Below are 14,247 nucleotides of genomic sequence, written 5' to 3'. Positions count from 1 at the left end.
CCACAAATGTCTTTTTTGCCACGTTATTCCCTACAAACATTTGAAACTACCTAGCCATCCATCACTAGTCTGCTATAACGTATGCTGTACTGCTTAAACAATTAAATTGTCGTATTTATGTTAAACACCAACAACCGAGCAAAACTGTTTAGATAATATAATTATATAATTAATGCTACATGGAGTCCATGTCGAAATTGTTTTTACAATAAGAGTTACACTTCCCCCGTTCAAAAAAAATGATCAAACGGAGATGTATTTTCCCCACAGCCTGGAGTGATACAGTCCTTTAATCACTCTTCCACAAAGGGACACAGGCGGCTAAAAAAGCACAATTTCCCTATTGGACAGTCTGAGCGCGAGCCATTTCCAGCGGTTAATGTAAATACTCCATATCACCACCACGTCAGATAAAGCGAGTTCCTACACTGTGTAGCAATGAAAGTGATCCCTGTATTAGAACACCAAGTAAGCGTTGACGTGTGCCGGTAGGCTATTTAAACCCTCACACATACCATAATGGGACTAACATCCTCGTTCCAGTCTCCACTACCCCCTCCCTACACATAAGAAAGGTGTTAAAGCCTTGCTCTGTCAGAATGTTTAGATAACGCCTGCGCCGGGTCTGAACGCAAACGAAGCACAAATAGATTATAATCCTACCATAAGAAGCGAAAACAACCCTCTCTAAATAACTACCCCAATAACGTTATAAACGATAAATCGGTATAAATTAAGCCACCTTAAAAAAAATGTAATTCGCATTTGAAAAAATAAATCTATTTAACAAGTATATTTCTCCATCCGAAAGAACTTCTCCCCACCCACATCAATTATAGTGAATTAAAAGTCTACCTATCTTACTTTCAAATATGTTCAATAAGGAGCATTATTCAAAGCAGCAACATTTTAACACCTTCAATGTGCCACGGAGACGGCGAATGTGCAGTCCGGGTTCTAACCACCGATAGAATGTCAGGAAAGCCGAATGTCCCGAATAGAAACCATACTTCCAGACAACCCACTAATGGCGTCGCAGTACTAGAATAGCGTTATAGGCGCGCGTGAAGCGTCAACAACACAGATCTCTAAAACCGTATGCTACATCGGGACTAAATGCAATCTTCAATCTCGCCGTTCATCGCCCCTCAACACACATCTCTCTCTCTCAAGAACAAACAATACCAAGAAACCCAAAAAAAGAGATGAGACCTCCAACACCCAGCTACTCCACACGATGACCGACGATAGCAACAGCCACAAGAGCACACGGAAATGACGCACGACAATGCGCGTGCCCGAATAACTCCGCCATCATAGAAACATAGCACCTATTGGTGGAAATAAATAGGAAGTTCCCGACTTCAACATGGCCGTCCATTAATTGCGCACGGAATGTAGCAACCAAAGAAAAAGGACTAGCAATAGACACCAGCAATCACAGTGCGCATAGAATGTGGTCACCCACCTCATCCGTTATAACACAATCAGTAAATTCAATTCTTTTCAATTTAATTTAATATCAGAAATCTAGTAACATTATCTTTTCAAATTTTAACTAACGCACTAAATTACTATCTAGCTTTTAAACATGTACCTATAGAATTTCATTTACTACGTCAACGTGTCTGAAAGATCTAATTAACGGGTTGCTGGCAGACTAAATTGTGTTCGGTATTAGAGTATACTGTATTTATTGTAAATCTGCAATCTCCTGTATAGTACTTTCCAGTGGCTGCCTTCCCTCAGTTTTTAATTCCTTCTCAACATTCCATTCTCTATTCACATTGGAACGCGCAGTTATACTCGAAAGTTGAACGCGCACCCCTCTTCCGCAGAGCACGTCCTCGCGCGCGTGCGCTCCAATGTTTTGGGACGCTCCTCTTGGGCGTTCGCGTCGACGTGAGTCATGCGTCGCCGCTCCCGCGAGCCTGCCTGCCCTACGCTCGCTAGTGTTGTGTAGTTGGCTGTGCGCGCTGCTGGAGGATGGACAGCCAGCGCTCGTGCCTGTAACAGACCCCCCTCCCCCCGCGCCCCACTCCCCCCGTTAACGCTGCGACCCCTTGGCCGCAGAAACCGGTTCCCCTCCCCGCGCGCCCCCACACACACGCAGGGCATTGATGGTAATGTATGCGAGGAAACAGCCGAGACTCAGTGATGGGTAAATCGCACTTTCTGCGCACAACCGTTTTTCTGTAATGACAAATCCGCCATTTTTGTTGTATAGCAGCGAAGAGTCCTCGGGGCCAGGGGCCGTGAGCGCAGCGTCCCATTCCTCACCCTTTATCACGGACCCCTTCTCCGGGGACTGGCGGCCCCCTCTAATACTGTCTTTTTATTGGTCTTTTTCAGCTGTCACGACCGGCGAGAGTCGCAGCCTTACCAGGTACCTATCCACAGCTGGGGCCGCCGTACTTTAGTTCGAGGTTTCCGGGCAGCGCAGGCCCCGTTGCTGCAGAGCCAGCGGTGTCGTTCGTTCCCTGCTCTAGCAGCGCCCCGCCTCCACCAGTCCCTTCCTCCTGCATACATGGTCCCGGGTGTAACAGGGCAGTAGCGCCTAGGAAGAGCACGGGCCTGAACTTATCGACATGCCCACTCGCAGTCACATTACAATTAGTAGATAAACCCAGACTGACAGTGACTTATTTATTTTACAAATAGCGTTGGGTGTCCTGGTAGTGGAAAAATCATAACCTGTGAAATACGATTTTAAAGTGCGGAAGTAAATCGACCATTAAACACGTTACGTTTTTACTTTACACTTTACTTTTTTGCAGGTTTGTATTTCCTACCATCGTTACTATTTTTATGAGTAGACCCCAGTGCTTTAAATGGGCAGGTACTGTCTACTACAGAGTACTTGTACTTTTTTATTATGAAGGGGAGTATCTTCTAAGCACTGCTGCAATACATTACAGTGGATGAGTGCCAGCACTTTTTTTTTAGGAGCGAACAGGTACTCCACATAAATAGTACCTGCACTTCTATATTTCCATTTAAAACACTGTTAGACACTAATTATTGTATGTTACGTGAAGTATGTTTTAATAATGAATTACTACTTTAATAGGCTTGTCGCAAATACAATGCTGACACGTTAACTTTACTGCATTATAGTGAGTTACATTGCCTCAGCTGCCATACAAACCATGCCAGCATGTGAAATGACTATAGGTTAACGCCACAATTACATTACATGTGAACACTGCGGGTCTGCCTGGCTGTGGTGTTGATTATCGAGCTTATATTTTTAGCCCTCTGTTCACTTCATCATAGTTTACTATTGAACCAGTGGTCTTTCCCCTGCTTGTCCTTTCCATCTCCTAGAATATACATTTTCCTCTATGTTGGTAGCATCAACTCTTAGACAGCGTTGGCTTGACTTGTGGTGCAGCTGATTGAGGGAATCCTGAAATTATTAACCAGTAACTGATTTATGCTGCCAGTACATAAGCAAATTCTACAAACTTTTTTTTTTTTTTTTTTTAGTTTTGATTTTGTAGGACACATGATAGTCTGGACCAGTGTTAATGGAAATCTGAAAGCAGTTGTAGAGCCACTATTAAATCTAAATGGTAGTTTAAAAAAAACACATAAAAGTTCTTAACGTTTGATTATTGTCGTTACTAGCAAAGTTTAGTATGTTATTTTGGCTACAGCATTAATTTAAAAATAGGCAGTTTCTGTACAGGAAGTTTGTGCGCATTACTCGATAACAGCATTACACAGTAACAGCAGTAGAGAATACGTAAAAAAGACTCCTCTGCTCTTCCTAAGAAATAATTTTCTTTTCTTTGAATTGTCAATTTTTTTTCTTTTTGTAGACTCTTAAATACTCGTCGAAAACTCATCCTAGTTCCGCGGATCACCGCCATGAAAAGATGCGAGATCCTGCAGATCCTTCACCTCCAAATAAAATGTTGCGGCGGTCCAATAGTCCAGAAAACAAATACAGTGACAGTACGGGACACAGCAAGGCTAAAAGTGCACATACTCACAGGGTGCGAGAGAGAGACGGTGGTAAGTTTGTATTCCCCCCCCCCCCTTATAATTGCATTTAATTGGACACAGAACGACATCACATTACACAGGTCAAAGAGCATTTGCAACTTTCAATTTTTTTACTTTCTATTTACATATAGTACATCTCTAGTTTTGTTTTTGATTCATTCTTGCGTGTCTTCATGAAAACAAATCCTGTCATAATGGTGTTTTTCTTACTTTTTGTGTTTAATGTATTATACTGTTCTTAATTTGATGTTTTATCTAACTGTTAGTTCTATTATCACACGCAGAAAGAATGCACTATTTCTCATAGAAATGTAGGGTACGGAAAAATTCCATCACCATTGGAGAAGTTTTCTGTTATTTATCAAAAACACAAATAAGTTACTGATTATAGTCTGCCAACGTTTAGCTCTGGTTAATAAGAATTGGATTTCCTGTTTGTTGTAGAAGCCTCTTGCCTTAAGGTTTTTTTTTTGTGAAAAACTTGTTCATGACCAGCTGGTACCTAGAGGCCCCAAATGTATTTTATGATTTTGGGATACCAATATACTTAGGCATTAAATGTTTCCTTCCTTGTGCCTCAGACATCTATAAATGAATTAAAAATACCTGTGGCATGTTTGTAACCACTACTGCCAAATATTTGCATACTTCTCATGTTGGACTTTGGCAATGCATTTACATGCTACTTTGAAGCATATATTCTCTACTAAAAATTGGTTGTAGAAACATATCAACGGGAAATGTGCCAAAATTAATTTTCTAAGGCTTACAACCATAGTATAGTTATCCGCAAAAGATAGGTTTGTTTTTTGGATCTTTTGTTGTCGGGTGTCCTGTTTTAAGCATATATTAGTATAAAGTGTTTAGTGGTTACTTCAGAAAATCACTTGTCTTTATCTATTCAGTTGTGTCTGACTCTTGGTGATTAAATGGATACAATTCCTCCAGTTTCGGTTGATAAGAGTTCTTTAGGTCTTGGAGATTCTTATTTGTATCTAACCACCGTGATCTTGTTCTTCCTCTCTTCCAATTTCCTTCCATCATTCCCAACCGGGCCCCCCCGTAGTCAAGTAGAGATTGCTTCAATCTTAAAGTAGTACAAGGGATATGCAGAAGCAGTCACCAGCACCAAAGTTAGAAGGCGTCAATTCTTCAAACATTTGTTTAGTCCATCTTTCACATCCATACACTGTTAAAGGAAAGACCATTGCTTTAACTATTTGTATCTTTTTTTGTCAGCGAGATGTCTTTGCTCTTTATCACTTTGTCCAGGCCTGTCATTGCTTTTCTTCTCCGTATTAGCTGTCTTCTACCTACAGGGCTGCAGCTGCTATTTTGACGTGGCTGTGACTTAAAAAAATGATGTCTTTAGCTATCTTCTTTCTCCTTTGGCAATTTTGAGACTTAATAAAATTTCCATTTTTAGTTTTTTTTCACATTTAGCGTTAGTCCAGCTGCCGCTCTTTTTTTCTTTCTTTGAGCTTGACAATCATTGCTTTAAAAGCTTCTTCACTCTGTAGTCAGTTGTCATCAGCATACAACAGGCCATTGATTTTTCTTCCTCCAATTTTGTTTCCTTCCTGAATATCAGTCTTGATTTCTGCACAGAGTGCTCAGTATAGAGATTAAAGAAACATGGGGATACAACTATGTCAGATTCCTTTTGCAAAATTGAGCCGCTGTTTCTCCATAATCTGTCCTCCCTGTCGCTTCTTGGTTGGTGTACAAATTACTCATGAGGCTGATCAGGTGGGTTGGCCCACACATGTCTTTTAATACATTCCACATGTTTCCATCATCAACTAAGTCATATCCCTGGGTTTAGTCTATAAAGCAGAGAAGTAGTACTAAAACTCTCTTGCTTTTTCAATTACCCATTGCATGTTAAGAATGTGGTCATGCTTTCCTCTTCCTTGTCTGAATTCAGCTTGTACATCTGGTGAGTCGCACTCCATGTATGGCTGTAGTCCTCCACATGGTCTTACTGGTATGTGCTATTACGGCTATTGTGGAATAGATGGAGCAATCTTTTTCATCCCTTTTCTTTGGGTAAGGTACAGATATGGCTCTCTTCCATTTTTTCCAGCACTGCATTCTCTTCTATATCTGCTGACAAATAGCTGTTACTTTGATCAAGGCATCCTCTATTATTTTGAACAATGTAACTGGCATTGCATCTGTTCCGGGTGCTTTGTACTTAGCAATGAGATTCAATGCCTATCCAACCTCACTTTCCATATCAGTCTCCAGCTCACAGGTTGATCTTAAAACCTTTGACATGATTTCATCTTGCTTGTATCGTTTTCTATATGTTCTTTCCATATTCTTTTTGTGTCTTCTCCATACATGCGATATTTTCTTTCTTTGTCCTTTAGTATTCCACTACGTGTGTAGAATTTCTCCTTTATTTCCTTGATGTTCCAAAAGAGGTTTTTCGTTCCGCCTCTGTTATCCTCTATCTCTTGAAAATTTTGCTTCATATATTCATCCTTTCTTGCCTTTTGCTGAAATTCGATTCAGAAAAGGGGGGTGGTGATGAACAGAGTGTCTGAATTAAGCAGACCACTCTTACCCAGTCCAAAGATCAGGGCTTGATCCATCACCGTTTTTTAGCTCACTGCACCATCCCAGCTCAGAACTTGGCTATATGCAAATTAGTCTGACCCTGGCCCAGTGCATCATGGGAACAGGGCAGACCAAACTACCAAGCCAATTCTTATACTGGGAGGGAAACAAGCTTCCGGGGACCGGTTTCTGGCATTCCAGCCGTCTTCGGCCCGGCTTGCTTGAATCCTGATGGTGCAATGAGCAAGGGACTCACAGTATACCCTTCCACGCTTATGGTGGACAAAAATGATTCAGAAAAGGGGGGTGGTGATGAACAGAGTGTCTGAATTAAGCAGACCACTCTTACCCAGTCCAAAGATCAGGGCTTGATCCATCACCGTTTTTTAGCTCACTGCACCATCCCAGCTCAGAACTTGGCTATATGCAAATTAGTCTGACCCTGGCCCAGTGCATCATGGGAACAGGGCAGACCAAACTACCAAGCCAATTCTTATACTGGGAAGGAAACAAGCTTCCGGGGACCGGTTTCTGGCATTCCATCCGTCTTCGGCCCGGCTTGCTTGAATCCTGATGGTGCAATGAGCAAGGGACTCGCATCTGAGTATACCCTTCCACGCTTATGGTGGACTTTAGCCCTGATGACGTCCAACAAAGGGACGAAACGCGTTGGCTGTCAAGCTCATTGTATATTGATCATGAAAATTTGTTTTTTGAATATATCAGAATTGGTTGTCAATATTATTGTTTAGTTTACATGAAAATATGTTGAGTACATTGGAATTAAAGCATGGCCTGTGGATTGTTCTTTGGACTTATGTAATTTAAGCATTGACATATTGTGTATAAAGAGAAGACGCTCCTTTCTCTTTAATTATTACTTTGTTTCATGAAATAGTGGCCTATAGCAGTATAGCAGTGGACCACTGAGAGTTGTGCGCCAATACCACAAACAGTTGAGAACTTTATGTTGTGACTAGTGCACACATATAAAGCCCTCATCGCAGTTGTTGTATTAGGTCATGGCATTATAACTAAGTTCCACGGTGATTGAATAAACTTTGTGTTTATGGTATTTGGGTCTTGGTTTCCAATTAGTTTTATCTTCTGCGTTAATATTACACAGTTCATTGTCTGTGCCACAATCTGCTTCTTGATATGTTTTTGCAGACCTCACTGAGCTTTCCCACCTTCTGTTGCAGAGTATGTAGTCTATTTGATTTTGGTGTTGCTCATCTGGTGAGGGCCACATGGACAGTCTTAATTTTGGGTTGTTAGGCCCACGTATTAAAAAAGCAAGTTTTCTAGGTAGAACTCAATTAGTCTTTCTCCTGCTGCATTTCGATTGCCAAGTCCTCCTTTTCTAGCTATCTCAGGTTCTTCATTGACTGCAACTTTGGCAGTATTTTTGTCACTTAATATAATTTTTGGCCGGTATTTTACATGGCCCTCAATTTTGAAAACATCTGGTAAAATAGGCGTTTTCCTCTACAGTTTTAGTTGTATTTACATTTAAAATGAACATGAAAGCCGCAAACGTGTTTTAATATTTCTCATAAAACCACTGAACCTGTAGGAACTGCTAATTCAAATCATTAATGTGTTTAATGGTTTAAAACCTCTTCCACAGAACCCCATTACTTTTCAATGTCTACATGGAGTCAGATGTATAAAAATTAAAACGTACATAACTGCATCAGGGTTACTTAGTAGTATTTGCATTGAATCCAAAGTAGCCCTACACCAGGGGTCTCCAACCTTTCATCCAGAGCTACTAATATTATTAGTCTTGTAATAGTGACCATATCAGTCACAATTACACTAGGGACCACCCTATGCAAAATTCAGTAGAGATAACCTCATTGCATCAGGCGGGGCTGCCAGCAGTAATGTGAACAAGGTGTTATCAATCGGCCCCCCCCCCCAGGATGTAGCGTCATGGTTTAGCAAATTTAGCTGCACAAATATGGAAATTTAGCGGCATTTTTGTGGCACTTTATTTTACTCCTAATCATTCATTCTCAGCCTTACATCAAAGGAAACTGTTTTAGCAGAGTATGCCACTTTGAAATAGGCAACCTGGGATATGGAACAGAGGAAGCAGCCCATAGGTGAAGGCTGTTATCCCTTGAAAATGGAATACTCCATTTGCTTTAGTATAGGTTCTGAGGGTATTCTCTTGACTTATACTGGATGCTCCCTTGTGTCTGGACAAAGCTATACCTCTGAAGAGCTCAAACTGGAGCGAAACACATGGGCACCCTACAGAGCCAGAAACAGGCATGCTGTGACAGTAAAAAATAAAAACATGCAGGCATGTACTGTCTTCAAATATAAAACTAGACCAACTAGAATTAAGGAAAACTTCAAATAATAATTGTATGATAGTTGAAAATTTAAACAATCTCAAACGGAACTCCACACTCAAGAACAAAGCCTTAAATGTATGCAATGAGCTCTGTCCACTAAGCCCCACCTTGAACGTGCACAGTGCTATTTCATTTTTAGCAACAACTGGATCCAAACTTAGCAAAACATCCTAGCGAGCATTCTGACTATCTTGATCACAAAATTATTTAACGCACAGAAAATCGCTTTCCTCAAGTCCAACAATCAGGAAATAGGTAATGCAAAGTGGATTCACCAAATGACTCTACGTCCCATCTTAAAACATCCCTTCAATGAAATGCGATGAAACAATTAAACTCCAGGATCATTCTTTAGAGGAGAATTACAGAAATAAAACAGGATAAACATGTAAATTAATGTGCCAAACTAACGCACGCAATCTCAACACACAATGAAAGGCCATTATGGACCCTGGTTGGAGAGGTCTCTAGATCTTATCTACAGCGCAATGACCTGTACATATAAAGAAAATAATGGGAAGTTCAGATGAAGTCCCTTTGCAAATCTGTCATTGCCTCAGTTAAATCTCTACCAGACTTAAATCATATCCAACCATTATTAAGGAGAGGACAGTACAATTAATCAAAAACTCCAATACTGCTAAAACTGCGAGCCCAATCGGTATTCCACTAGACTTAGTTAAACTTGATGCGCGAATCTGGAGCTCTGTTTGGAGCAGCTCTTGCTTCATGTAACTATGACTGGGCAGGTACCTACAACACAGGATAGAGCTGGTGCTGCAACGCCCAAACGAGGCCTGGTATGTACCAATGATAATGATATGCATCAGGACAAGAACTATGGCCGCCCGGATTAGAGGTATTTCATAATTTCTTTATTGCGGGCACTTTTGCAAAAACCGCAGCATTTTTACAAAGTGCCGATTTTGCGGCAAACCTCGAATTCCTGGAGGGTCTGATCAATATGGATTAACTCTGTGGGTAATAAGTCAAAGCTACAATGCCCTCCGTACGACAGTAATAACATAAGCAATATAATTCCCTGCTGCTGTTTGATTTATCACTGAAATATCAGCTTCAAATATATTTAGCAAATAAAACCATTTTTCTATAATCGGCTTCAAAAAGTTGTTCTGAAAATACACACATTTTCATCTTGAAAACATGCTTTTCAGTTTTGGCATACATATATTAATTAAACCAAGCAAAAGCATCAAATTGAGTAGGTTAGGCTGCACACAGGAGAGCTACTCACAGGAAGCTGGAGATCTACAAGTAGCTCATGATCTACTCATTGGAGAGCCTACCCTACACATTCCTTTTAAAAATGTCACATGTATCTCTGCCACAAGTTCAAATAAAATATGCTTGCTTAATTGTTTGAGGAATGCTTGCACAGAGTTCCCTTATCCTGATCTTTTCATGCAACTTTTTTTTTCTCCATTTGCACATGTTGAGTTTGGAATCCCCAATTCAAAAGTTTAACACACATCTCTCAATTCGTGCTGCTGATCTCCATTGAAATTACATTTAATTACTCCTGTTTTTGCAGATGTCTTTGTTGGCATTAAAAGCTGATTTGGTTAATTTTCATGTTTATTGTTCAAGTTTATTTTAGTTATTTGTGAACTATTTTTAATAGTGAATTTGTTGGAGAAACTTAATATTTCTTACCCAAAATTTTCACCTACTTTTACAAGGTGAAAACTTGAAATCTACTTTTGCCTATCATTACACGTTCTTCATACTGGAAGGCCTCATAGAGGTTTGTGTTGCTGATTGAATAGCAAGCCAGTATTACATTTGGGCCCAACATTTGAATTATGATCCTACCATTCTGAGATTCAGCTTCAGTGTTGACATGCCAATGCTTTGAGATACAGACAAGTTACCATTTTCATGTCCCTGAAAGCCGAAGCGTTCAGTTTTGATAGCATTACATACCAATTTTTTTTAGTGTTCGCCTTCTATTTAAGTCTCTCAACTAGTGTACTAAAGCATTTAAAGCCGTTTTCCATTTGAATTTGGCAATAGCCATCCAAATCTGAGATCATTTCTCCCCCCCCCCCCCAGAAATAAATGTGCACCTTTGTGATGAGCATTCCTTTGATTTTTGTTCATGAAATTTGTGTGTGAAATAGGATTCCACAATATTTATACTTGTATGCCCGACATTTTTACATTATATGCAATCTTAATTACACAAGATTTGGGATTGGTAGAATAGCCTCTTCTCCCTCAAATGTAAAAAGTGTACACTTTTAAATTCTACAATAAAAAACGGAACCTAAATCATCTATGCAATCTGAAAATGTCATTTTTTTCTTAGTACAGTTTAGTTTAACGTGCAATGATTTTTGGATGGACCATCCCAATAAAATATATAGATCTACCATTTGTTAACTTGTCAGAGATTTCAGCTTTGGGTGCCAAGTTGGTGATTGGAGTAACATATGCCAATTATACAAGTTACACCACTGTGAAAAGTAATACTTTTTGTGTTTTTCTAAATGCATTTTTTTTGTTTGTCAGGTGCTAGCTGTGCTGTGACACTGGAAGTGCTATAAATTCCACATAATAAAATAACACTAGTCATGTCAAAAGTGTATGCTTGAACGCAAGCATTGGGTTACGGTAATCAAGGCAATATAGATCAGGCAGAGTTATAATGCTTCTGGGACATGTAGTAAGAGCAGAGCTTGTTGATGCGAGTAATGTGTTTTGTTTCTGTAGCAGCTGTTATAGTTGATTAGATGAAGCCTTCGTGATTTAAATATTTTTTTATTTTAACTTAGTAACGTTTTGACTTTAAAAAAAAAAGCTGGCCAAAAGTAATAAGGGCAGTACATAGAGCAATTGAGTGGGGTGGATGGCTTTATAATAGTGCTTATCACGAATGGGAGGGGGGAACGAGATCGGTCAGTGATTGGCTCCTCCCAAACCGTACACGTCCTGCTCAAACAGGCAATCTGGTTGTGATGGTAGGCCTTAAAGTCATAAAAATGTTACTAGACGTGCAGGTGTAGTGACTTAAAAAATCGACTTGATCTGTTTTTAATGCTCTTGACCCATAAATTGGTTTCAAATGATGTGAACATGGGCCACTATTTTAATTCATCGAGCCGCCATTTTCTTCATTAACACACAAGCACCTTCAAATGTGCGAGTCCAGCATGTCTGCTGTACACAAAAACTCTTGTTTGATTTAATAGACTCAATTTTTTTCCATTTATAATACAAATCTAGACACAGGAAACACATGACCCCCGACTGGCCTCTTAGTTAATTAACAGTATTGTCATTGGGGCAGGAATGTCTCTCAAATCATATTTAAAAACTGTCCCTTTTAATAAATACATAATTGAAGGTTGAAGTGGTAGCACACTGTCATTTGTAATCAGCAGATGGTCACCAACTTTACCACAGACATGCTGTTTTACTGATAAAACTATATAGTGTACAAACAATATTTAGAAATATAGTTTTTCCAAATGTCATTTTCATATCACCAAGTAAAGATTTCTGGTTTGTTTTGCTCCTATTTCACTTTTTTGCATCACACTTCTTAATTACAAAAAAATGAGCTTTCATAATTCCGGATATATTTTGTAATATTAATTAACAGGCTATTTTAATGTTGTGTTAGAGAATAATAACTGACATCTTCAGACCGCTCTCTTGACAAAAACCCCGATCTCTAGTAAAAGAGCAAAAAATAAACTCAATTTTCCAATCAGCAGTTAGTAAAAAGACAGACATTTGACCTCTTAACTTCAACAGCCAGCAAATGTGTTGAGATAAAAACATTTAAGTACATCTTTATTCCTCATTCACTTTCTGAAGGAACAGCACACCTGCTCCTTTCCAGTCTAAATTAAATTGCCAGATGGGACTAGAAGGTGCTAAAAATAGCTCAACATGATAAAATTTTACACTCAATTGCGAGCGGGCGAGTAGATTTTCTGAGGCCTGGAAGGGGTTTTTGTCGCAGATATACCTAATTTTGGGAATGCTCTGATGTCTCATAATTGCATTCCATAAAAATGGGATTCAGGTCCTAAAGTCACCCAGTCAGGGCCTGTAATATAGCTGAACACCTGGACCATGGGAATGCGGGACCAGTAGTTATTCTTAACATCCATGTGAATCCTCTATCTCTTTTAATTTCAAATGTATTTTATTGATTTTGAAAGCAGAGATAGGCATCGCATTACAATGTCATTGTATGAGGTAAACCAAGCGAACGGGACACAGGCACGTCTTCTCTGTGACTTGTAAAAAAATGAGGTGGACATACCACAGTAGCGTTTCGATACCAAAAATGCAAATGTTAGGCAATGTAGGAGAACAAAACTGGAAGAACAAAGCCCAGAAAACCCCCCACCGTCCCGTCCCATCCCTTCCCCCCTCCCCACCAGTGTGCTGTATGTGGGAAACACTTCCATTAATAGTCAGGGAATAGTGCGATCAGTCATGAGACTCTTGAGTTTCAGTTGCAGTTTCGGTAAGGCGCAGTAGTCGAAGGTATTTGGGCAAGTTATTTCATTAATCTCCTTGGACAAAAGGGATATCAACCGCTGCCAAACTTTTTGGAATGTATCAGTAGTGTGTGGGAGGGTGGCCTGTATGCGTTCCATCCCCAGGGTGAACCAGATTTTGTGTAGCCATCCCACGTGCGTGGGCTTGTTGGTCGATCCCCAGAGTGATAAGATGTGTTGTGTAGCCGCTTGCATGGCAATGCCCATTTGGCGACCTCAAATAGATTTCAGGGGAAAAGTGAGTGTATTGGGCAGGCCTAGGATAGTGTAGGCAGGAAATCTCGGGATTTCAGTGTCGAAGGTGGAGTCTGTCATTCAGGACCATGTCCCAGCAGCCCCGGACCTCGCAGCAGTCCCAAAGAATATGAGTTAGTGTGCCACGTTCCCCGCATCCTCTCCAACATAAGTCGCTGCGGGTCGGGTTTCCTCTATGAAGCCGGACCGGTGTAAGGTGCCAATATATTGCTAATTTCATGGCTGCTTCTCTACCCATTGTGTTGCGTGTGGTGTGGTGTGTGAGGCCCTGTAATATGTCGTTCCATTCTGTAGGTGTCAGCGTTCTACCCAACTCAGCTTCCCAGCGTTTCTGACCCGCTGTTTTGCCTAGAGCAGGTGGGAGTGTAAGCATTTTATATATATACCTGATATAAGTTGCCGATCGGTCTCTTTTGTTAGTAGCCATTTCTCAAAGGTGGTTAGTGGACGATCCACCAGGGCAGTGATGGCTGGATCGGCGAGCCAGTGTCTGAGTTGGAAATATTAAA

At 40.3% G+C, this 14,247-nt stretch overlaps 1 protein-coding gene across 8 annotated transcripts in view; it reads left to right on the top strand.

Annotated features, from left to right (window-relative positions):
• The first annotated feature begins 1,904 nt into the window (after positions 1-1,904).
• The window catches only part of WAC (WW domain containing adaptor with coiled-coil), a 669,371-nt gene continuing 657,028 nt past the window's right edge, over positions 1,905-14,247 (top strand). For 2 of the 8 annotated variants that reach the window (XM_086941594.1, XM_086941592.1), the window contains exons 1-3: positions 1,914-2,161; positions 2,353-2,386; positions 3,825-4,020. In XM_086941594.1, the coding sequence (XP_086797720.1) occupies positions 2,121-2,161; positions 2,353-2,386; positions 3,825-4,020 (271 nt within the window). In that variant the 5' untranslated portion in view covers positions 1,914-2,120. Of the gene's footprint in view, positions 2,162-2,352; positions 2,387-3,824; positions 4,021-14,247 lie in introns of all 8 variants that reach the window. The other 6 variants (XM_086941596.1, XM_086941597.1, XM_086941598.1 and 3 more) reach the window with 6 other exon arrangements.

Source organism: Lissotriton vulgaris, chromosome 10 (assembly GCF_964263255.1).
Source record: "Lissotriton vulgaris chromosome 10, aLisVul1.2, whole genome shotgun sequence".
NCBI lineage: Eukaryota > Metazoa > Chordata > Amphibia > Caudata > Salamandridae > Lissotriton > Lissotriton vulgaris.
This window is presented reverse-complemented; position numbering and strand designations above follow the sequence as displayed.